Source organism: Blennius ocellaris (assembly GCF_963422515.1).
Source record: "Blennius ocellaris genome assembly, chromosome: 22".
Classification (NCBI taxonomy): Eukaryota; Metazoa; Chordata; class Actinopteri; order Blenniiformes; family Blenniidae; genus Blennius; species Blennius ocellaris.
Genome location: NC_137671.1, coordinates 5,569,235 through 5,593,963, shown reverse-complemented (window position 1 = coordinate 5,593,963; position 24,729 = coordinate 5,569,235). Strand labels below are relative to the sequence as shown.

Sequence of the window (24,729 nt, the reverse complement as noted above, 5' to 3'; positions counted from 1 at the left end):
GGAGCCGCCACCGTCTCACCGAACCAGGAAGCCGAGGAAAGGTGCCGGCAGTGGATCTGTCGGGAGTTTTAAAAAGCTTTCGGGCTCTGTGAGGTTTTTATTTTTGATTGACATTTTCGTAGGCAGAGCCTGCAGCCAGAAGCAGGAATTGGTCGGTTTCTTCTCCTCCTCCTTCTTCTTCTTCCTCTTCTTCTTCTTCTTCAAACATGTACAGATGGCGTTTTTCTCCTGTGGACAAACACTAATGTGGTGGAGGGAGGGGTTTTAGTCCTGTTTACTAACGCCGGTCCAATCTGTCTCTTTGGATTTTACAGTGCTTTTCTAACATGGTGTCGGAAGTCGACTGTTAGCTGGTTGCCCTTACAGTTTTGTGTGTGTGTGTGTGACCTCAGCACGCCCTGTTTCTCTCTGTAATTAGCCTCAAACACACAAAAAAACACTTTAATTTTAAAGGGAAGATTTTAACAGACATGTCATAGCTGCTAGAAATGTTTATTAAATGTCTTGGAAATTACAAAAAAAAAGACCAAAAACTCTCCACTTGGATCGGGTTTCTTTTTTCAGCTAATCGAGCACATTTGTAATGCTACTTTCCGAAGCTATCAAATAAATGCTAATAATGTTTCTTTATGAGTTAGCAAAGTAGCTGGAGGCTAATATTAGCTTTGGTGTTTCAACTGTATGCTTCAATGTTCATGTATAGACCTTTTAAGCTACAGGTAGCCGCTATGCTAATGTAATCTGTTGTTAAAGCAATTCATTCAGCTGCTAATCAGCAAACCTGTCACTGGTTCTGTCTCAGAATTGTGGAAGTTGTAGTTTTTAGATATTAATACTAGTATATTCTGTTGAAACAAGAATGAATTGGAAATGGCTGAGGAGGAACCCGAACCTCTCAATGGTATGGTGAAACTTTCAGAATCGCCAACGACGTATTCAAAGTGTCTCAGCCATATTTTTTTACTTGAACTACACTCCGTTAGCCTTTTAGCTCCCCTCTTTGTCCAGCTTGGTCTGAGTTTACAGATGTTAGCTGTGTCATATAATCATACAAATATATGATATGTAGAAATAATGTTGCTTTATACCAAAAATGTGAACGATCGAAGTCATCACATGACGTATATATTCTGTTCTCTGGTGACTGTAATTTTCTTGTGTATCAAAGTAATAATATTTATTTTTGTACTGTTTTTATATGTTTTCTTGATGTCCTTAGACAGCAGTGTGATATTTATCCTGATGTGGTGGCGTTAGCTGTTGGTGCTAAAAAAAAGAAAAAGAAAATAATAATAATAGTAATAATGATAAACCTTTCTGTCAGAATGAATGATTTCAACAAGTTATAATCCGAACCAGTCAGCCACAGTCTCATTAGTTTGGGTGGTGCAGCCTAACTGTGCCTCCTGTAGAGTCGGCTACGTCAGTAATGATGAGAGACCGGGACTATATTATCTTTTATTTTAGTATTATCACTTTATTTTTCTAACCATTCCACATTTTCTACGTAATTACAGGGAAAGGTGAGGATTTTATTTCTTTGTCATCACAAAGATGTTTGGAGTTCCTCAGGGATCTTTGCTGGGTTGTTTGCTTTTTAGTTTTTTTTTTACTCAATGTTTGAATTTGTGCTGTCCCTCACCCTAACCCTCTCACACTGTAGTTTTTTTATTTTGTTTGTTTGTTTTTTAGCTTGATTATTTGGAAAATGTCTTTTTTTTTTTATTAGCTAAATTGCATTCTGAATTTTTTTTAGTGTGTGGACACCAATTCAATTTTCAACATCTGTGCGACCTGTATTATCGTTTCCATGGCGACAAATGTCGGCAAGTTTAATGCTCTAAGTAACCAACAACTTGAATGTGTACGCGAGGACGCGCGATAAACAAACTTTTCGGAGGTTGTTCTCAGCGATAAGTCAGATGAATCCCATGAACACGTCGTGACATATTTTTGGTCATCTTAAATATTTTCTCGATCACGTCTCATCAAGTGACCAGTCACAGATATGAAGAGAGAAAACCAGGCCAGCTCCTCTCCGAATGTTCCTGCGTCGGCTAACTGAGACGTGTACAGTTTGTGTCAAAGTGCTTTTAAAAAATCTGACGTCAGGCGTCCACAGATCTCAAACTCAAATCCTGCTGTAGATTTCCTGCGGCGGGATGAACGTGTCGGAGGACGATGAACTTGCATACGAAATATTCCCCTCCTTGAGTCCGGACCGGCCTTCACAACAACGCTCACTGCCTCTGACGTGGTATTGTGTCTGTACAGCAGGGGGCGCTCATCATGTCTGTGAAGCTGAAAGGGACTACAAACCTTTTCCCCGATGCCACTTCAGATCTGAAATGTGATTTATTTCACTCGGATCGAAACACTAAATTATATATTTTCACGTCAGACGGTTTTCAGTCTTTTGACGGAAGAAAATCGAAATATTTGTTTGGGTTTCTGGCATAGGTTCATCTGAATGTTCTCTATTATCAACTAAAGTTGCTCCGTAAAATTTTATTTCATTTGGACACCACAAACATGTTACAAATGTGGATTTTCTCTTGGTTTAGTTATTCCCTATCATAACAAAAACAAAGTAAAGTGAAATATGTTCTCAAAAATCTGAATTTGAAATTAAATATTTCACTTAAAAAATTGAAAGAACATCAATAAAAGGTCATGTTGAAAAAGAGAAAGTTATCACCTATTTCTAAAAGGATCATCAGTTCTAAAACGCAAACAGATGTTTAGTCCAGTTGAAGGAAAACTTTGAGGTCTCTTGAAACTTGCACGGTACACGATGCCAACCTGTGTGAGAACGTTGGAACTCTTCTCTGTGTGGCTTTTTAATGTGATATTAATCAACTTGAATGTTGTAACAGTCCTGAACAATAGCCACCGAGTAGTGCTGTAACCTCATTATCTACTCCAAATACGTCTATGTTGTTTCCTGTGATCTGCTCAATAAAAACACTGAACATGAAAAAATATGGCGCTCACGTCGTGTGTTTGATCTCTCGTAGAGATGGAAGCAAAGTGCCAGCTGGACCTGCTGAAGACAAAAAGGTGAGAAACGGGACGTATCAAGTGAAATGAAAGGGTTAGGGTTGATATGTGCCTGGGCAGTTTGTTAATGTTGAATTATAACGGTGTTTCACGTGTCAGAGCGGATCCACTCTAACAGGGCAGCTCCTGGCCGGCCGCGGTGGATCAGAGGGGTGGCCTGGCGGGGACTCGTGTTGTTCCTCGAAACCGCCGGTGAGCAGGAAGGAAGGAAAGAGGTGTGGGCAACTAAAAGCAGCTCCGAACTATTGAAACCAAAAAAAAAACAGTTTGACCTTTGACTCGTTGCTTCAATTTTATCCAACATTTCAGCCTCAAAAGAGAAGTCTTGGCGGCTGGAAGAATTAAATCCATCATCATCACCCACTGCAAACGAGAGACCACCACCAACCACCAGAAATGACCGTCAACAACTCGCTATTACTGCAAGCTAATTGAAACCATCAATAAGCAATAGAGAACACCACTAACTGTCAGAGAACACCACTAACCACGAAAGACCACCCCTAATTTCCACAGACCACCACTAAAAGCCAAGACCAATACTAACAATAGGAGACAACCACCCACCCAGCTGAAACTACGCCTAACCACCAGTAACTACCACTGAAGGCCAGACATCCCCACTAACAGTCAGAAACTATCACTAACCACCAGAGATTACCAGAAATGGCAAAAAAAAAAAAAAACAATAACCAGAGATCAACATGAAAGGCCAGATATCCCCTCCAACTACCAGAAATCCCCACTAAATGCCATACATTACCAGTAACAGCCAAGGTCTGTCCAATAACAACCACCGATCATCAACCAGAGTTCACCACTAATTACCACTAACAACCAGAGTTCAACAACAACCAGAGCTCAACACTATTTACCACTAATGACCAGAGAGCACCAGTAATGACCAGAGGTCACCACTAAACACCACTAACGACCAGAAGTCACCACTAACAACCAGAGATCACCAGTAATGACCAGAGGTCACCACTAAACACCACTAACGACCAGAAGTCACCACTAACGACCAGAGATCACCACTAACGACCAGAGGTCACCATTAACGACCAAAGATCGCCAGTAATGACCAGAGTTCACCACTAAACACCAGAGATCACCAGTAATGACCAGAGGTCACCACTAAACACTACTAACGACCAGAGGTCACCACTAATGACCAGAGGTCACCACTAATGACCAGAGATCAGCACTACCCATCATCAGACACCGTCACTCACTAACAGGTTTCCACCACGTCACTCCTGCTTTCCAGGTTTGACAGCTCCACTTTTATTTAGTTGCTGCTGTTAACGCCTCAGAGACAGTCTCGATATTCAAAAAGTTTGACTTGTGAAAGCCCTCCCCTCCTCCCCTCCCCCTCCCCCTCCCCCTCCCAACTAATCTTCAAACCTCTAATAACCATCAGAACAATCATCAAACCTCCAACGATCTTCTGAACAACAAACCTGCAGATCATTGATGTCTGCCTGCGCAGGAATCAAACACGGTACTATTTTTACCCCCCGACTCTGTTTCTCGCGTCTTTTCTGCTCAGTTATTTATAACCTCCATATCATCACCGTCCTTAACATCAGCGCCGTCTCTGGATTGAGAGTTCGAGAACGTGTGCGGCAGTTTGGGTTCCAGTAGGACCGGCAGGAAGTTGGCGTCGGTCCCCGTTAGCAGCACTTCCTGTGAGGAAGACGGAGGCGGTCCAGAGACAAAGGAGGGTTTTGGAGTTTGGAGAAGACAAATCTCGGAGTGTGAAGCCCGGAGGACGGACAGTGTGGGGTGGTCTGTGACTCTGAGGAACCAACGGGGGACCGAGGACAAAGGTTTTTTTTTTTATCTTTTGGAATAAATCAAACATCACACCGGGAACGTTTTCTCTGCTCTCGTCTCAGATCCAGGAATCTTCGTCGGGCCATAAGACAGAGGGGGGATCAGGCGAAACTGAGAATCTGGACCTCAGGTTGAGGATTATGGTGGACTTTTTTTCTGTCAAAGGATCCGAAGGAGGAGCAACATGCTGAAATGTAAATTGTGGCCCCTGCTGTGCCTCCACGGCTTCACCTCCATCACACTGCTGATGGTGCTGCAGATACAGGTCAGTCAGAGGGACACTGTTTCTAATACTACAGTTCACTGCTACACAGCGAACTGTAATACTGGCAGGATTACTTCCATACAGTAATACAGTCTTACTGATTATAATAATGATATCACATTGTAATATTAGAACGCTCTACTGCCACTTTACTGTAATACTGTCATATTATCATGCCGTCCTCCTAAAATACAACAATACCTCACTACAATCGTACTGGACCATACTAGAATAATATCAATTGAATCCCATTTAATACAACCGTCAGCTCAAGGCACTTTTACAGAGAAAAACCCAACTGTTCCACCATCGGTCCAACGTAAACTCCCCTTGAAACGGTTTAAAACTTGCAGGACCAGACTCAGAGGTGGGAGCGTTCTGCTCTTCTGGTTGGAGGATAGGAAGAGAGAAACGGATTGGACAAATAGTCTGGAAAGATTGAAAGCCAGGTTCAGGCAGGGGGTGATGCAAGCAGAAACAAAGCAACAGACTGTCAAAACAAAGTCATAAATCTGGAGAGAGAAAGAGACAGAGAGAGAGAGAGAGAGAGAGAGAGAGAGGAAGAGAGCACAGACTGCAGGAGAGAAAATACTGAAATACTACTTTCTTATTGTAATATCATTATATAGTCATATTATTGCACTACACTACATAAAGTGATGCTGACATGACGTACTACTGTGTGTTGATGTTGCTTCATTCTGGTATCACTTGTTATTATAGCATAATAATATCCAGTATTGCCATAGTCCAATACTATATTACTGTATCCAATGTAGTGCAATGTTAATTTATCATTTTTTTTCCTCATTAGTTTTTTACATATTATTATATGTCCATATATACACAGTTGACGTATTAAGTACCCATATCCCACATCACTGCTGTGGTGTGTGTAATCGAACTGATAACACACACACGTTAATCATGTGTGACAAATACTAATATTTATTCTCAACGAAGCTAATTTCTTATTCTTACGCTGTACCGATTTAACCACACATTTCACCTCCACGTATACACACACACATTCACAATGCAGGGTCTGTATTGTAAAAGTGTGTTCCCAGCTGCCTTCACATCATTTACAAGCTCATTTGCTTGTAAATCTGTGTATTTTAGGAGTTCAGAAATAGTGAATTGCCGTGATCCTGGTGGGTCTTTTCCGGAAAAGTGTTTATCTTTGCTGACGACTGAGATGTGTCTCGAAATGAAAAGCAAAACAAACTTTGCTGCATCTCGTATGTGTTGTTTACATGACGATGGTGCCACTGAAATTGCAAGTTTTTGAAAAGCAGCTCTACCCAAGAGGTAGAACTTTATCAAACAATGCTCTGATCCCGTGTCCATGGAAACGGAGTGATTTGTAACGGACGCGTGATTGCGTTACAAAAACAACCAAACAGCAGCGCCCAATCGTGGCCCAACTTAAGAAACGACTTCTCTTTCAGCATTTCTGCCGTTTCCATGTAAACAGATGTCGTTTTCAAAACATTGATGTTTAAATGTGGGGAAAAATGTCACTAAAACAAACACGATGTGCAAATGAAGCCTTTTTCTCTTTCGTTCTTTACACTTTCACTGCTGTATATTCTGAGGTGACCTGATTGTATTGTGATTTATAATGTTTGTAAAAAATATTATTAACCATTATTGTAATGCAGTGATTCTGGTTCAGACTGTAATCTATATTAAGAAATTCCACTTTACCTTAACAAATTGATATCCAGAATTAGAATCTTTACTGTCATCGTGCCAAAAGCACCATAAGATTACCTACTATCCCATTCAGCAGTAAAGTAAATAAGATATAGATTTATGGACAGCTTGAGACAAAGATTAGAATAAATAGAATATATAAAAATAAGTACAGCACAAGGAATTTGTTATTATAAAAACATAAAATAGGGAATCCGCTATTAAGAAAAAGATGAAAACAAGGAATGTACATTAAACTCACCTGAAAAGATAAAGGCCTTCTTAATGGATGTGTATTTTTCTTTCAACCACACCGTGAAGATATTCCATTTTTTAATTTCTATGAATATTTCTATAGTTTAGTTTTTTTTTAATTTGAATATTCCTTAAACCATCTGAAACGTTTTCCTGCAACTTTGTATATGAAGATTTACTTCAGTTGCAGTTACTCCTCTGTGTTGTGTGTGTGTGGAGATTAATGTGTTGTGTGTGTGTGGAGATTAGTGGTTTGTTTGGTACTTCAGTGTATTTTGTAGAACGTTTATATTGTGTGTTTTGTATTTTGTTGTGTTGTGGCTCTATAGTTTATTGAATTGTATGTTTGTAGATTAGTGTTTACTGTTTATAGTTCAGTGTTTGTCTGTAGTTTATTGTCTTTTTTTTTTTTTTTTATACTTTTGTAACCATCGTTCTTTAATTTGTTTTTCCTCACAGCACACTCGCAGCGCCGCAATCACCGATGACCTCGGGCCGTTCGACTCCTGTAACATCTCCGTGACGGAAATAGCGTCGAGCTCGGACTCCATCACTCTCAGGGTCACCACGCCCGGACGCCAGTGCTCCTTCAACGTCACCTCAGCAGGCGCCGGCTCCGCCCCCTGCTCCAGGTCCATGGGGGAGGAGGAGGAAGGGGGAGGGGCAACACTTCCACCAACCAACGAGCTGCAGGGGGAGCGGCTTGACAAGGTCTTCACCTGTGTGCTGGGCCACCTGCAGCCCGGGACCGCCCACCTGCTGCGAGTCCAGTCGAACCACCGCCAAGAGGAGGCCAACATCACCGTCTATACCCGTACGTACAGAGAAAGATTAAATAGCTAAATCTAAGGATTTTGAGCCAAGGACAAAGATGTTGCCCACAATTCTCTCACAATTGTTATCTTTTTTCGTCTGGCACAGACGAAAATCTCCGCAGGGTGTAGCGGGCGTCTCACACACACACACACACACACACACACACACACACACACACACACACACACACACACACACACACACACACACACACACACATATGATTTCAACACCCACACAATGAGCACTCAACAATTAGTATTTGTGTTTTTTTGTGTGCTTTCTTGCTCGCCTGCCGAGGCCGAGTCTGGCGGCTCACACTTCCTGCCTCCATTGTTTTCGGAGTAAGGGCGTGACGGAGCGGTTGAGTGCGTCTCCGCTTCGTGTGTGTTGTGTTCAGAGGAAATGGGACGTCTGTTCCCCTGGTTCCTGCAGTGAACTTCAGAGTGGTTATTAAGCCATACCATTTGTGTATGTGTGTGTGTGTGTGTGTGTGTGTATTTGTTTCAGGACCGTCACCCCCTACTGGTCTGGTTGTCACCTCCAGGTCTTGCCACGGGCTGAGTCTCAGCTGGCTCGTCGGAGCTGGAATGCAGCGAAGCCAAATTCAGCTCAGAGACCACACCGGGAGTACGACTGTTACACACACCAGTACAAACACTCCAAATTACACACAACCATCCGGAGTCTGACTGTCACACACATAACACAACAGAAAATACAGCTGGGTTATCACTGTGATTCGATGCTCTCGAAACTCTTCACTACCTTGTCGCACGCACGACAACAAACAAACACAACAGTGCTAAAACTGTCAGATACACACAGTTGTGTATCTGACTGTCACACACTGTGATGCACACAACATGGACAACAACGCCCACCACAACCGCCCTGAGAGTTTTGATGGCCATGTCTCTGCAGCTCTGCTGAGAAACAACACGCTGGGCAATACAACACAACATGAGCTGAGAGATCTGTTGCCAGGGCGATGGTACAACATCACCGTGGTGACGGAGGCTGGAGGGAAGGAGAGCAGCTGCACCATCGAGGCCCAGACAGGTAGGCCAGGAGGCGGAGTAAGGGGGTAACGGGGTAAGGGGGGGGGGGGCTGTTAAGGGAAGTAGAAGAGGATAAGAGCAAATCTATTTTCTCCTCCTTAGCGCCCTCGAGTGTCTCCAACATCACCGTCATCAAGAACAACAGTACAGCCTTGTTGTTGTCATGGCAACAGCCTGAAGGCGACGGTGATGGCCTTACCGTCTCGTTGTCATCCAACGGGACGGCCGTCTGGGAGACGGCACTGCCGCACAACGCCACCGAGGTCGCCATCTTCCAACTGACACCCGGCTCGGCCTATCTGCTGTCAGTGGCGTCACGGAGCGGCGAGCTGATCAGCCAATCAGAACTCACCGTGGAAACTGGTTAGTCCGTTTTATTTACAAAGATACAGGTTCCCCTGGCAGTTCGTCATCCTGTACCTGCGTATCGTCTGCAGCCCCAGCTCCGCCCGCCCTCCTCTCCCTGTCCCCCTCCGGGGACGGTGGTCTCCTCTTGATGTGGTCGCCCCCCGCAGGCCGCTGGAAGAACTACAGAGTGTTTCTGTACGACGGCCCTCGGCAGATAGTGAGCGCAGCCGTCCCGCCAGATGCCCTGAGCTTCAGCTTCGACACGAGGCTGCTGGCCGCCGGGGAGCGCTACAGAGCCGTGCTACAAGTGGAGAGCCAGGGAGGACTGACGGCTCAGAGCAGCAGAGAGGGAGCCACAGGTCAGGGAAAACATTCTGGGATATGTCGCGCCATTATTTACTTAGTTTTTTGTTTTGTTTGTGTTATTTTAGTTTAGTTTTGTTGTGTACCCACATATGCAAAAATCAACTGAACTAAAGTACAGCCCTCTTCCCCACTGTAGCTCCGCCCCCCGTCACCGACCTGCACATACGTCATGCAGATGAGACGTCCCTCAGCGCCATGTGGAGCCACGCCCCCTCGGGGTCGCACGACGGATACTCTCTGAGCATCAGCTATGGTAACCATGGCAACACCCGCCACACTCCCGCGTAGACGTCAGTGTGTCGGCATCGACGGTAACCCCGCGGCCGGTCTCCTAGGTAACGTCACCATGGACACCAGAGAGGTGGATGCCAAGATGAGGGAAAATACTTTTAACGTTCTCACACCTGGCCGACGTTACACCATCACCGTGGCAACCAGGAGCAACAATCTGAGCACATCTGTGTCCGTGGAGGGCCGAACAGGTGGGTGTGACCCAATCAGGTATGGGCCAAGATCTGACCAATCAGATTATTGCATTATTGCACAACATTCTTCTGTCTATCAGTGTTGTCTTTTTTTTCCCTCCTTCAGTTCCCATGGCGATACGAAGCATCACTTTGACCAGCGTGGGAGTTGACAGCCTCAAGGCATCATGGGAGAAACCACCAGGTGACCTGGAGTCGTTCTCTCTGACTCTGCTGCAAGACAGGTGGTTCGACGAGCTGAGCACAATCCGTAGCAGCAATTTGAAACGAGTTCAAACGTCTGTCTTCTTATCTTTCTTTTTCTTCTTCTTCTCCTTCTTCAGCGTCGTACTCCACAACTACAGCGTCCCAGTCACTTCTTCTTCTCTGCTGCTCAGCGGTCTGACACCCGGCGCCCTCTACAAGCTGCAGGCTGCCACCGTCAGTGGGGAGCAGCAATCCGAATCCACCAGTCTGGAGGCTCGCACAGGTTACTAGTTTTTTTTTTAATACTTCATCAGACTTAAATAAAACAGGGATTCACATTTTTTTTTTTTTACTTTTCCATCCATTCTCGCTCAGTGTCGCTGCTTGGAGTCACTGAAAATGCAACTTTTTGAAAACGCTCCAAGGCCGTCTCTGTGTAAACAGGGGAAAACACAAATCCTCTGTAACACTGCTATATGCATACGTACCTGCAGTAGTTGTTGGGCCCAATTTTATCATAATAGCAATATTTTTTGTTCTGAGTAAATTCAAATGTATGATTAAAAACAACGCATTGGTTGATTTAAAAAAGAGAAATAGATACAGATAATAATGAAAATTTAAAAAATTCAATGAAACCTAAAACAATGTCCAATGGATCCACATCACATTGAATATAGTAAATTTTGAAAAGCACTTAAAGAAAACAGAACTAAAAACTGATATAATTTTAATGAAAAGTTTAGTTTGAGGTGATTAAACTATGAAACCTAGAAATTAGATAACACTGTGAATCAATTGTCTTTCTGGTCGTGTCCATTGTGATCCGGAAGTCAGAGGAACAATGAAGAGTTATATAAGAGTGTATATAAGAGAGGATTCTGTTGTTCCCAGCTAACAGGAAACAAAACAATCTTCACGGAGTCTGAGAACATAAAGTACTCTGAAAATCAATGGAGACACAACTGGTGTTAGTCTGACTATTAACAACAATTAACTTCAGTTTTCTCCTCAAAATGTTCTTCAACTGGTTATTCTTCAGTCATCAGGTTGATGCTGTTCTACTGAGCTCCAGCAGGTGAAAGAAATTCACACTCCAATTTAGAGTTTAGGTTCTGGTTTGAGATCGAGATTCTGGTTCAGGTCCAGGTTCAGGTCCAAGTTCTGGTTCAAGTTGTGGTTTCGGCCCAAGTTCACATTCTGGTCGGGGTTTGAGCAGCGATGTTGGAGGTGCATGTCCTCAAAGGGTGATGAGATAAAATCAGCCTGAACAATGAAGAGAAATTCAGGAATGTTCCACACAAACACAAAGGGCTTCCTGCACACACACACACACACACACTGAAGCGCTGTCTCAAAGGGTCCTCAGAAGCCTGTCTGCCTTAAAGGTCCCCACACAGATAGGTGAACAAACACACTCTACGCCCTTCCTGCTCCCTCCAAGAGTCCCGGTTATTTTCGGGCTGAAAGCCAATCAGCATCCATCAGGGAAAAAAAAAAAAAAAGAACACAAAAGCTTTGCGGCAGGTCCACAGCCTCCGAGAAATAAATAAATATCACTGTTTTTGTTTTGCAAAGGTTACAAATGTCCTGTTCTGTTACTTTCAGCACCCGAGTCGGTCTCCCAGGTAACCATTGCTAATGGTGGCCGGGCTGATGCCCTGCAGCTCTCATGGCGCCCTGCAGGGGGCGTTGTGGACAGTTACCTGCTGCGCCTTCAGGACGGCCGGCGTACTGTCCACTCACTGGCTGTTTCCAGTTCGGTGCCGCCCGAGTGCTCCTTCAGCTCACTGGTCGCCGGGCGCCTGTATTCCATCGTCATAGTAACGAGGAGCGGTAACATGGAGAACGTCACCACCGTCCAGGCTCGAACGCGTAAGGATGCACATGTTTGTTTACATTTGTATTCATTTTCTTCTTTTATGTCCATCATTAAATAATAATCCTCTATTATTTTTGGTTTTTTTATGTTATTACAGAGCCAGCAACAGTTCAAAACCCAACTGCAATCCACTCTGCAAGAGAAGGTTTCCTCAAAGTGAGCATCACCAAAATGAACATTTTAAATCACCCTTATATGGTGATATCTGTATCATCCTCAAGCCTGGGTTCTCTACTGGAGGCCTGGAGAGAGTTTGAAGTTTCTGCAAAGTATCTTAGCTTTTCTTAGGCCTGTGCTCCTCTGGACTGAGGCTGAGGCATAGGCCGGCTACAAGGGTCTTTATATAATTTGGTGACATTTTCTGTGGAAATTTCAACATTGACCGATTGGCCTATAAAATCAGTATTGGCATTGTTTCAGCCAGGAACAGCCAGACCCAATAGCAGTTGGAACAAAAGACCTCTGTGTGTCTGTTCAATCCACAAGGAGGTAATCTGAACCAACAGTGAATGGTCGTACCAATGTGCTTATATTTATATACAATGTCTATGACCTGATTAATATGATTAATAAAGTCCGATATAATCTAATCCAATCTAATAATGGTTGGACTGAGTATCGAACACACATGTGGTATCAGAGACCTTGTTGTCATTACAGTTGTAGGGATGTGGGTACATTTATACATGAGTCATGTATGAAATCGTATATGTACGCATGTTTACATGTGAAATTTAAATCATTGTCATCAAGGCACTTTATGTGACGTGTTCAGGTGTACTGGCGTCACGCTGCTGGAGACCTGGACCATTATGTGGTTCTGATTCGATACAACCACAGCGTAGTGCAGAACAAGAGTGTGTCCGCTGGAAACAACGAGTGCGTCTTCTCGTCTCTGACGCCGGGCCGCCTCTACACCGTCACCGTGGAGACGTGGAGCGGTGACCTGGTCAGCAGTGTCTCCACTGACGGCCGCACCTGTGAGTCAAAGTCGTGGGAGTAAACCGCAAGATTCGACTCGATGAACGTCCATTGATCACTTCCCGTTTCTCCTTCAGTTCCTGCAGCCGTCAGGAATCTGTTGCTCGCCAGCGCAGGTACAGGTGAGCTGAATGTCACCTGGAGTTCCGCCCCCGGGGACGTGGACCACTACGAGGTGGGCTTTTTCTTTCTTTTTTTCACACACACAATTTAAATGAATAATAAAAATGTAGATGGAATAATAATAGAGTGTCATGACTGTCTGTCAATCCATATTCTCCTCGGAGAAGTTGTATAGTTGACAGTCGCCCACAGTAGCAATCTGATTTTGTTGTCCATACGAATGTTACGCGTACTTGATATTGTCAACGTGTCTCATAACAAAAACAAACAACAGCACCCACTAGTGGCCTGGAATCCTAACTACCATAATTTTCAGCATTTCGGCCTTTTCCGTGTACATGGTTCATCAAAGCCGGTGACCGACGGAGAAAGTTCCCGCCTAATTAAATAGAATAGCTGGACACCGCGCTCGGAAAATTCCTTTCAAATTCAGAAAACGCCATGTCCTCTGCAGCTCACGCTCCTCTTCAACGACTCGAGGGTCGTTCCTCCGCTCCTGTTGGGCAGCGAAGCTGGACACCACCGGCTGACCGCGCTGACGCCGGGCCGCCTCTACAAGATGGTTGTGTCCACGTTCAGCGGGCCGTACCAGCGGGCGCAGTTCACCGAGGGCCGCACAGGTACCAGGGACGACACCCCCCCAAGGCTCATGTTGATAACCCTCAGAAGGTGAGAAGCTCAATGAATAATCTTGTGTTTTGCTCTCAGCTCCCAGCACAGTGAAGAACCTCCGTTTGGAGCCCGAGCCGGGACTCACGGAGTCCTCCGCAGGCCTGAAGGTCTCCTGGACCTCTGGAGACGGAGACCTGGACCTGTATGTGGTGTCTCTGAAGACCCCAGTGAGTGCGGCGGACACTTTTAGTCGTAACACTGGGTGTAAAAATAATCTCTTAGTGGTCATTATTAACCCATGTAGCGCTGATCCTGTTTTCTGTGTGAAGCTCAGACGAGCTTCAAAAGGTTGAAAGGGGTTTTTAATCAATGAGTACTTTTGTCAAACACATCATTTGCGTCTGTGTAACTTTACCTGAGGAAAAATATGAAAATACGAAGATGATGAAGATGAAGGAAAGGATGTTGAGGGTGAGGATAACGAGCATAAAGATGAGGTTGGCGAGGATGAGGGAGATATGGTCAAGATAAAGAGGACAAAAATGGGGACGATGAAGATAGTGAAGGATGAAGATGGAGGAGAATGAAGGTAAGGAAGGTGAGAATGACGAGGTTGAACATAAAGATGAGGATGATGAAGATGATGACAGAGCTAAAGATGAGGAGGCGAACAAATATTTTCAGTGCCGAAGATTATAATCTTGATTTAAAAGCTTTAACCGAGAGAATATTTTTCATTCGACACAAACCCGAAAGTTTGGTTTGTGATTCTGACAATTCAGGATGACGTCATCATGGAAACGCGTCCCGTTCCCAAACACGTCACCACGCTAGACTTTATGGACCTGATCCCAGGCCACGCCTACTCCGTCACCGTCCAATCACTGAGTGGGAAGCTGACCAATGGCGTCACAGCTTCAGGCCGAACAGGTTTGTTTCTAAAAGCAAAAAACATGTGATAAGTATTGCATAAATTAAGTTCTCATCCATTGAACGTGCGATAAGAGCCAATCGGTTTCTGTCCTGCAGCTCCGGCCAGAGTCACGGCGCTGCAGGCCGATAACGACCACACCACCCACAGCCTCACCGTCAGCTGGGAGCGTCCCGTCGGCGTCTACGACGGCTTCAGCCTGCAGCTGTTGGACGAGGCTGGCATCGCCATGGTGACCCGCACGGTGGGCGGCGAGCGGCACAGCGAGCAGGTGGAGGGCCTAACATCGGGGAAGTGGTACCGCGTGAAGGTGGTGACGCTGAGCGGCGGCGTGCCGTCGCCGGACGCCACCGCGGAGGGGCAGACACGTGAGTTGAACCCCTCGTTGGTCAGGTCGGCGCCGTCGGTCGGGACTTCCTGCCTGAGGAGAGTATCTGTGTTCCAGGCCCGGCTGCCGTCAGGAACCTGACGCTCGCTGCCGCCAACAGCTCCTCGCTCTCCTTCTCCTGGACGCCGTCGGACGGACACGTGGACGTCTACGACTTGTCGCTCTACAGCGTCACCGACCCCTCGGCCAATCACAGGCAGAGCTCTGCCCAGGACAGGAAGCAGCATCACCAGGTGGGAGGAGGATTTGAAGAACTGTTCCAGACACGTGCTACGGTTGCAGGATTGTGTGTGTGTGGGTCCAGTAGCTGTCATGCTAACACGTCAACGCCGTGTGTGTCAGATTGTTGGGGAGCTGGTGGATCTACAGAAAGTGTCTTCCAGCACCAACAGCTGTGAGTTCTGGGGCCTTCGAGCAGGAAGTCTGTACCGTCTGCAAGTGGTGAGCTGGAGTCGAGACATGAGCAGCGACTCGTCTGTCCTCGCCCGGACCGGTCAGTGCTTCTAGTTGACCTCCACACATTGTTCTCATCTCTTCTAGCATGCGTTGGGTATTATACTGCCTCGCCTCGCAGTGTGGTCTCCTCGGTAACCAGGGTCAACAGCTGATTGGCTGATTTCCGTTGTCTGTCTTCAACAGTTCCGTCCCCAGTGTCCACTCTCCAGGTTCAGAGCTCAGAACGGACAGACAGACTGACGGTCAGCTGGGAGCCAGCAGGGGGCGCCTGCAGCAGCTACCAGGTTCAATTCAGTTGCAGTATAGCGTGTATAATCTTAGTCACGGTTTAAATGTGAGTCAAAATATCCAAAATGACTTTCTCTAACCAATTCTTGATTTTCAAGAAAGACATTTGAAGACGTGAAGAAATGTAAAACAGGTGAAGACATGCGACTCTGTCTGGTGTGTCTCAGGTGGTGTTACACGATGTGTCCGGGGCCACGCTGAGCGCTCAGACTCTGGGGGCGGAGCAACGGGCTCACACGTTCACCGGTCTGATCCCTGGTAGGCTGTACCATGCTGAGGTCATCACGCACAGCGGGGAACTGACCAGTAACGTGTCGGCGTTTGGACGCACTTGTAAGTCGAGTAAAATCTGAGGAGAGCGCTTGCTCACAAAGTGACTTCGATCACTAATTTACTCTGATTACTCCGTATTCTCATAGCTCCAGGGCCGCCCACTCACCTGTCCGTCAAACAGGGCCTGGCCAACGACAGTATAGAGCTGTTGTGGTCTGCTCCCGCCTCCGGCGACTACGACAACTTTGACCTCCAGTGGAGCCCCCCAGACCGCCTGTCCGTCACCGCCACGCAACTGGCCGGCCGCATCGTGGGCGGCATGTTCCCAGGGCGGCAGTACAACTTCACAGTGAGGACGGTCAGCGGGGGAGGGGCCCGGGAAGGACCTGTGGTCAACAGCCAGCCAATCCAGAGGAGCGTGCGAACGAGTGGGTGGAGTTTGTAAAAGTGGCATTTATCTTTCTATCTTCATGAGGGTTTTTGTGTGTAAAACTTTTAACCTTGTCATTGTTCAGTTGATTTATACTGAGTAAATCAAACTGGAATGAGGCTGAGTGTTTATAGCAGTGATTCCCAACCGGGGGTACGCGGACCCCTAGGGGTACGCGAGGGTATTGCAGGGGGTACGCAGAAAGATTAGAAATTAGCCTACAGTATCCACACACACAAAAAATTTTTTATACTATATTATATTGTATTATATCATGAATTTTAGTAAGGCTATACGTTTATTTTCCATGAGTAGCAGTTCGTCCACAGTGATTGTAACACTACAATGCACATAACATGAAAAGACTATAAAGTGGCGCGCTTTAAAAAAAAAAAAAAAAAAAAGGTTCGCGCACGATTCGCGAAGCTAGCTAACTCTAGCTGCATACCGACTGTAAACATGGATGCATGGCTAGGCAGGAGTAAACGTCCAGCCACCGCTACTGCTACCGTCGCCTCGGACGCAGGCACAGGGGAGCCCAGTGAAAAAAGGAATTATGAAAGACTTATGAAAGACAAGCAAGCGCAAGTGTCTCATTAAAAGGTATGTTTTTACACTCACAATAATTGTTTTATTTAAATGAGCAGTTGGATAGATAGACAAAGGGTTAAATATAAGTACACATTAAGGCGAATAATCACACACGAGAGAGGGGGTACTTTTCACATGGAAACCAGCTCAAGGGGTACACTGGTCAAAAAAGGTTGGGAACCACTGGTTTATAGTATGTCACAGGTGTAGTATGTATGTCAGCCACATGGTGGCAGCATAATTCAGCCTTGAGGTTTCATCACTCCCTGTGACTGTGTAATGTGGCCTTTCAAAGGGAGGGAGAGGAGAAGAAGAGATCCAGGTCATTCATAAATAAAACTGGCCCTGTCCCTCTGAGAGTCTCTGAGGATCCCAGAGTTGCCTGCTCACAGACTTAAACAGGACAAACATGAAAAGATTGGAGAGAAAAAAAATCATCACAGTTTAAAGTGAGAAACTGAGAATCATGCGCCTGCTGGAAACTAACAACCTATAAACTGCAACTGAAGAAATGACCAGACACTAACTGTCTTGATCACCAGCCACTGTGATTTACTGGTTTCTAGTTGTCGATTATAGTGTTACTATTTATCCACAAAATTACATTTACAATCCCTTAGGGTTCCACTCATAAGAAATGAGTCACAGAAGCTTTATACCCCAGTGACTCTATGATAAATTATCAGCAAAGTTTCTTTAAGCCTTTGCAGGTGTGGCTGAAAAGAGGACAATGCGACAGAGGTGGAAGAATAATGCTGTCGTTACTTGGTTGCAGATGTGCATTGGTGGTAGGAGACAATGGATTTTTCTAATGGCGCTAATGAAGTGTGGGGATTTTACAAGGGACTCTGGCCCAATAACGATTGAATCTAATTTGTCACGGTTTAATTTATGTGGCCTGTGTGCAAAAGGAGGCGGTGTTGGTGGAGATGGACAGTTGTGTGTCATCGGCGTAACAGTGTCATTTCAAGCTGTGATTATCAACGACGTCAAAGAGATGGTGGAAGGAGAGAGGGTGATGAGATGTTCTGGATGGCAGCAGTTCAAACAGGGAGTGATCAGGGAGGGACGTGTTGTTCAAAATGTCCTGTGCTTATTTGAAACAGCGCCAACTGTGCTGGGAAAAAGGCAGCCCAGCTATTTTCTAGGTCACATTGATGACTCTCTGGATACTGACGCATCTACAGCCCATCGGGATGCTTAGTTTCTACGATGCAGATGTAAAATGACACCAGCGGACTGTGTCCGTCACACCTTCCTCAATGTGGACTCACAGGCAGCAGAGGTCTGCCAGTCCCTCAACGAAGTCTCCACTGATGAAGCAAGTTGTTTCCTCTGCACCGTCCAATCAGCCGCTCCGCCTCGCCCCTGTCGGCAGACCAACGTGACTGTTTTAGATTTATCAGGAGTTAATTAATCCATACAGGAGGCTGGCCTGTGATTACAGTCATTTATCAAATGAAGGTTATCTGATGATGGTGGTGGGAAGGTGGGCGTGTCTTCAGAGGGAAGGAGAGGTGCAGATTATAGAGAGGAGATGGAGGATATAGGATCTTGGACTCAAATCTGTAAGTTTAATTAAAGACGCAAGCATGAATATGACAAACCTCAATGTCCTCCCGCTCGTCCCCAGGTCCAGCTCCTCTGAAGTCCATCCACTGCTTCCCTCTGTCGTCCTCCGCCCTCTCCTGCTCCTGGTCCCCGCCGCTCACCGACTTCGACTCCTACGAGGTCGAGTGCCGCCGCCACGACGACGGGGAGCTGATGTCGGCGCTGAAGCTGGCGGTCGGCGTCACAGCGGTGACGCTGGACCACCTGGAGGCGTATCGGCGCTACTCGGTGACGGTCAGGGTGTCGTCCGCCGGACAGACGAGTCCGCCGGCGACACACGCCACCACCACCATGATTGACAGTGAGTCTGGGAATCGCGCTTACAAAGACACGGTGTCCGTCGTGGTGTTGATTGACGGGTGATGATTGACCACGCAGGTCCCCCGGTCCCGCCTCCCACCGTCCGAGTCAGCGAGAAGTCGTCAAAGGTCACGTCGTCCTCCATCCTGTTCCGCTTCAACTGTTCGTGGTTCAGCGACGCCAACGGAGCCGTGCGATACTTTGCCGTCGTCGTGGCCGAGTCCGACGGTACCGACGCCAAAGCCAATGCTAACACCGACACAACAACGCTAGCCTGGTTGAAAAAAACTTCCCGTCATGGTCTGAAACTCGCTCCTCCACAGCCAACGAGCTCCTGCAGCCGGAGCGGCGCCACCCTCTGCCCTCCTACCGCGACTACATCGGCAACGCATCCATACGCGCCTATCAGACCGCCTACTTCCCCAGCCGCTGCCCGCAGGAGGCGGAGTCTGCAGCCGCACAGGTAACCAAGACAGTGCCGAAAGAAAATGACTCAAATAGAAACTAGACAGACAAAATGTGACTGTCTTTCAGGTGGTGGAGGTGAATTTGGGGGCAGGAGGAGACCGGCTGGGCGGAGCTTGTGACCGTTACAATGACAATGACCATTTCCTGAGCGACAGCTACGGAAACTTCTGCGACGGGCCACTGAAACCCAAAACTTCATACAGGTCTGTTTGTGTCGGATAAGAAGCGTTTTTCTGTGTATTGTCTGTGTTTTGTTTTCATTATGATTAATAATTATTATAATCCAATGATTTATATTATGTATTTCAGGGTGTGTTTTGTGTACTTTTGTTTAGTTTGATGTGTATTCTCGCCTGTATTTCAGTGTATTGTTTCGTGTCTCTCCTGTGTTCAGAGTGAGTGTGCGAGCTTTCACTAAACTCTTCGATGAAAACCATCGTGAGTTTGTCCGGCCTCTCTACACCGACACCTTCCTGTCGATGCCAATCAGGACACACTCAGGTGAGACGCTGAAGCTAGCCTCGAGTTAACCTGAAGCTATCTCGAAGTTAACCTGAAACAATCCTGAAGTTAACCCAAAGTTAACCTGAAACTATCCTGAAGTTAACCTGAAGCTATTCTGAAGTTAACCTGAAGCAAGTCTGAAGTTAACCTGAAACTATCCTGAAGTTAACCTGAAACTATCCTGAAGTTAACCTGAAGCAAGTCTGAAGTTAACCTGAAACTATCCTGAAGTTAACCTGAAGCAAGTCTGAAGTTAACCTGAAGCTATCCTGATGTTAACCTGAAGCTATCCTCAAGTTAACCTTAAACTATCCTGAAGTTAACCTGAATTTAACCTGAAGCTATCATGAAGTTTACCTGAAGCTATCCTGAATTCAACCTAAATTGTACCTGAAGTTAACCTAAAGCTATCCTGAAGTTAACCCAAACCCGATATTTTCCCCTCTCAGACTAAACCTGTGTTGTTGCTGTGTCAGAGCCTCTAGGTGGCGTGGTGGAGGGTCTGAGTGCCGGCATGTTCCTCATCGGTGTGATGGGCGCAGTCGTCTCCCTGCTGGTTTACCGACAGCGGCTTCGGAAAGTGTAAGTAACAACATAACCATGTAACAAGAAAACCACAGTAACAACATAACCAGATAACAATGGACCACAGAAGCTACATAACCATGCCACAACACTGTAACCACCTCGTAACGACGGGAATTCACTGTCTAAACAGGTTTTACTTCCGGATTAAAGTTTGTTTTCCACTCATACGCCATGGTTGTGTGTGTGCAGTGCCGTGCAGGAGAACCCCGTGGTGCGGATGAGTATGTGGAAAGAAGTTCCTTCCTCTGGGATCTACGTGGGCGTCAGAAGGTGAGCGACCGGGTTCAGATAAGATGTCGCTGCTCTCTGCTGCCCCCTAGTGGTCTCCCATCAGACGGAGAACTTGATGCATCCCCCTGTGATTTTCTTCATACGTATAACCAGAATTTAATTTTTCTTTTTACAGTAACCGGCGGGTCACGAGGTAAGACGCGCTCTCCTTTTTTTTATTTTTATTTTTTATTAATTTTCTATTTAAATGTGAGTTTCATGATGTGTTTGTGTGTTTAGCCCTATAAAGTCTTGTCACTTCGAGTCCCACCTGAACAAGCTCCAGGCCGACTCCAACTACCTGCTGTCTGAGGAGTTTGAGGTAACAAACCTCCCATCAACCTCATGTTGGGTAAACAAAGAAAAACACATTTTAAAAAAAATCTCAAGAGAAAATTTGACGCTTGTTTCAGGATCTGAAGGACGTCGGCCGGAATCAGACGATGGACGTTTCGCGGCTGCCAGAAAACCGCGGGAAGAACCGATACAACAACATCCTACCCTGTGAGACTGAGATCCGTTCTCATAACTAACTAACAAACCTCGTACGGTGCAATTATTGCCACTTTGAGTTGTATTGTCGTCTTTCTTCTTGGCCTCATTGAGCCTCTTCCTGCCTCTTGCAGCCACTTTAAGCTCCGTTTTTAGATTTCTATTCACGTCTCTGAGCCTTTTTCTACTTGCTTTTAGCTTCTCGTAGCATTTTTACTGCCTTTCAACCTTCGACAGCTCATTCACTCGTTCATGTCGTCACTCGTTCACTATCTCCTGTGTTCATTCGCTCCCTCGTTCTTTCATTCTTTTACTCATTCCTTCCTTTTTCATGCCAGACGACTCCACCAGAGTGAAGCTTACTTATTTGGAGGACGACCCCTGCTCCGACTACATCAACGCCAGCTACATTCCGGTATGAACGCACACACACACACACGCACACACACACACACACACACACACACACACACACACACTCTGACCCGCCTGCCCACCTTGTGCAGGGTAATAATTACCGTCGGGAGTACATCGCCACCCAGGGGCCGCTGCCCGGCACAAAGGACGATTTCTGGCGGATGGTGTGGGAGCACGGCGTTTACAACGTCGTCATGGTAACGCAGTGCGTGGAGAAAGGACGGGTGAGTCCGTCAGGCAGAGCAATCCTGATCCCTGAGGGGGCGGGGCTCGGCTCTCACGCCGCTCTGGCTGTGTGTTGCAGGTGAAGTGTGATCAGTACTGGCCTGCAGACCGGGAGCCGCTGTACTACGGAGACCTGGTCCTCCAGATGCTGTCCGAGTCCGTCCTGCCGGAGTGGACCATCCGAGAGTTCAAGATCTCCTCGGTAACCTGTAGTTCTAGATTGACGCTTCAGTTGAGGTTCAGCTGCGGAAAAACTGAAGCAGGGTTTTGAAAGTTTATCCGTCCCGTCTCTTTAAACGTGAACCAGGAGAGCGGCGGCGGTTACCCCCGGGTCCTGCGACACTTCCACTACACCGTGTGGCCGGACCACGGCGTCCCCGACAGCACGCAGTCCCTCATCCAGTTCGTCCGCACGGTCCGGGACTATGTGGACCGCTCACCCAGCACGGGCGCCACCGTGGTGCACTGCAGGTGGGTCCATCACGGTCCCGGGTTCCCTCTTCAGGCTCAGATCCTGCTTCCCGTTCAGATTTCCTGTCCCGGTGCACGTTCTAATTTTAGCACCTGATTGGTTTGATGTCGTCCTTTCAAGATTCTCACTCATTGTGTGTGTGTGTGTGTGTGTGTGGTAACAGTGCCGGGGTCGGCCGCACGGGGACCTTTGTGGCTCTGGATCGAGTTTTGCAGCAGCTGGACTCCAAAGGAACCATAGACCTGTATGGTTGTGTGTTCGACCTGCGGCTGCACCGCCACCACATGGTCCAAACCGAGGTGATGGAACAGTCTGACTCCTGAGTCCGACGGCGCTCCAGTTGGAGTTCCGCTGTAAACCGTGTGTGTGTGTGTGTGTTTCAGTGTCAGTACGCCTTCCTGCATCAGTGTGTGCGAGACGTCTTGAGAGCCCGGAAACATCGCAGCGAGCAGGAAAACCCCTTGTACCCCATCTACGAGAACTTCAACCCCGAGTACTGCCGAGGTACGCAACGTTTTGGTCAAAATTGAATTCAGTCCGTTTAAACCTGGTTGAAGCTGGTTTGAAGTCCTTGTTCGTCCGTTTGGATGCCGTATCATTAAAACATAGACTTCCTATGTTCCCCGTATTTGCCGAGCGAATATAGCTCGGAAACAAATATCACATCCTTTGGCCTTCAGTCGCCCCAGTGAGACTTTAAGTAAACATAATCAAATAAATGAGTCTGTAATTCTTCCACGTCCGGAAGCTCGTACCTCACAGCCTCCTCATCGACTGCAATCAGGTCCTGTGACATCCTGCCGGTGTGCTGGTCCTGTCATTTAACTGCATGGGAACATATGAGGGAAAGAATCTCCTCGTGCTGAACTATGACTCGGCATAACACACTCTGCCTTAGCAAACTGGACTATGGCTCATCATATTTAAGTATGACGCAGCATAATATACCCTGCTTCAACAAACTGCACTCTGACTCATCCTACTGAACTATGACTCGGAATAATGCACTGTGCCTCAGCAAACTACACTGATTTGTCATATTTAAATATGACTCAGCATAATACACTCTGCTTCAGCAACTTGGCAGTGTGCCTCAACAAACTACGCTGGCTCATCATACTGAACTGTGACCCAGCATAATACACTGTGCCTCAGCAAACTGCACTGTGACTCAGCAAACTGCACTGTGACTCATCCTTCTGAACTACGACTCAGCATAATGCACTGTGCCTCAGCAAACTACACCGATTCGTCATATTTAAATACGACTCTGCATATTGCACTGCCTCAGCAAACTGCACTATGGCTCATCATATTTAAGTATGACTCAGCATAATACACTGCCTCAGCGAACCGCACTATTACTCATCCGACTAAGCAGGACTATGTCCTGTCGCACAAAGTTGGGATTCATGACTCCACCATAACTCAGCATATTGCATGATGAGTCAGGATACTTGAACCAGACGCTGCATGACTCAGCTGTTTGTGTCTCCACAGATTTCATCTACACTGGACATTAGAGAGTTGATGACGGCCATTGGACATTCAAAGGAAACTGGCCTCATAGAAACAGAAAAAGTGAATAAAAGCTAATGAATCATCATTTCAGTGAATAATCGCACATTTCAGTCAACTGAGTTTCAATTCTGTTGGTTTTTTTCAAGACTATTATGCCGGATTTAAATTGGAATCGATTGAATGAGGCTCACATACTCTCTTGCTTGTGTTTTTCATTAAAAGTAAGCTTTATAAAAGGAGAGAGTAGTGTTTATGTGCCGAGTCGTCCTGCTGAAGCCACATTATAAGCTCTGTATTTACCTCACATGTTGCTGTATGTAAATATTTGATTTCCAGGCTTAAAGTGCATATTTAACCATCAAATGACAAAATAAAAACAAAAAATCCAAAAAACCCCGATGACACATTCTGAATTTGTCTGATTTTAAACGAGTTACCAACTGGGTGCTGTGATCATTATTGCCATTAATTATAGCATCTGACGTTTGTGTGACTCAGTTTGAAGGAAATGATCCTGTTTGTTTGTA

The 24,729-nt window shown here is 46.2% G+C and overlaps 1 protein-coding gene across 1 annotated transcript; it reads left to right on the top strand.

The window, feature by feature from the left end:
* The first annotated feature begins 4,831 nt into the window (after window positions 1-4,831).
* ptprb (protein tyrosine phosphatase receptor type b) lies at window positions 4,832-24,595 on the top strand. Its single transcript, XM_080517959.1, has 40 exons — window positions 4,832-5,164; window positions 7,577-7,931; window positions 8,444-8,563; window positions 8,858-8,995; window positions 9,097-9,357; window positions 9,432-9,701; window positions 9,845-9,961; window positions 10,044-10,190; window positions 10,300-10,417; window positions 10,517-10,662; window positions 11,988-12,254; window positions 12,359-12,417; window positions 13,037-13,241; window positions 13,320-13,417; window positions 13,820-13,985; window positions 14,074-14,204; window positions 14,760-14,907; window positions 15,007-15,276; window positions 15,354-15,529; window positions 15,639-15,789; window positions 15,936-16,036; window positions 16,208-16,373; window positions 16,460-16,741; window positions 18,968-19,246; window positions 19,324-19,473; window positions 19,569-19,708; window positions 19,780-19,916; window positions 20,108-20,214; window positions 20,694-20,799; window positions 20,995-21,075; window positions 21,212-21,229; window positions 21,316-21,397; window positions 21,489-21,579; window positions 21,906-21,982; window positions 22,074-22,208; window positions 22,289-22,411; window positions 22,517-22,680; window positions 22,845-22,980; window positions 23,065-23,185; window positions 24,182-24,595. Exons 1-40 carry the CDS (start codon window positions 5,084-5,086, stop codon window positions 24,202-24,204), a joined length of 5,943 nt encoding a protein of 1,980 aa, XP_080374085.1. The 5' UTR covers window positions 4,832-5,083; the 3' UTR covers window positions 24,205-24,595.
* The last annotated feature ends 134 nt before the right edge of the window (window positions 24,596-24,729 follow it).

Excerpts from the sequence above, each read along its gene's own strand:
- ptprb (XM_080517959.1), top strand. The coding sequence starts at position 5,084 with ATGCTGAAATGTAAATTGTGGCCCCTGCTGTGCCTCCACGGCTTCACC. Across the intron at positions 9,962-10,043 it reads CTCTCTGAGCATCAGCTATG|GTAACGTCACCATGGACACC; the intron begins GTAACCATGGCA and ends CCGGTCTCCTAG. Across the intron at positions 16,742-18,967 it reads CCAGAGGAGCGTGCGAACGA|GTCCAGCTCCTCTGAAGTCC; the intron begins GTGGGTGGAGTT and ends GCTCGTCCCCAG.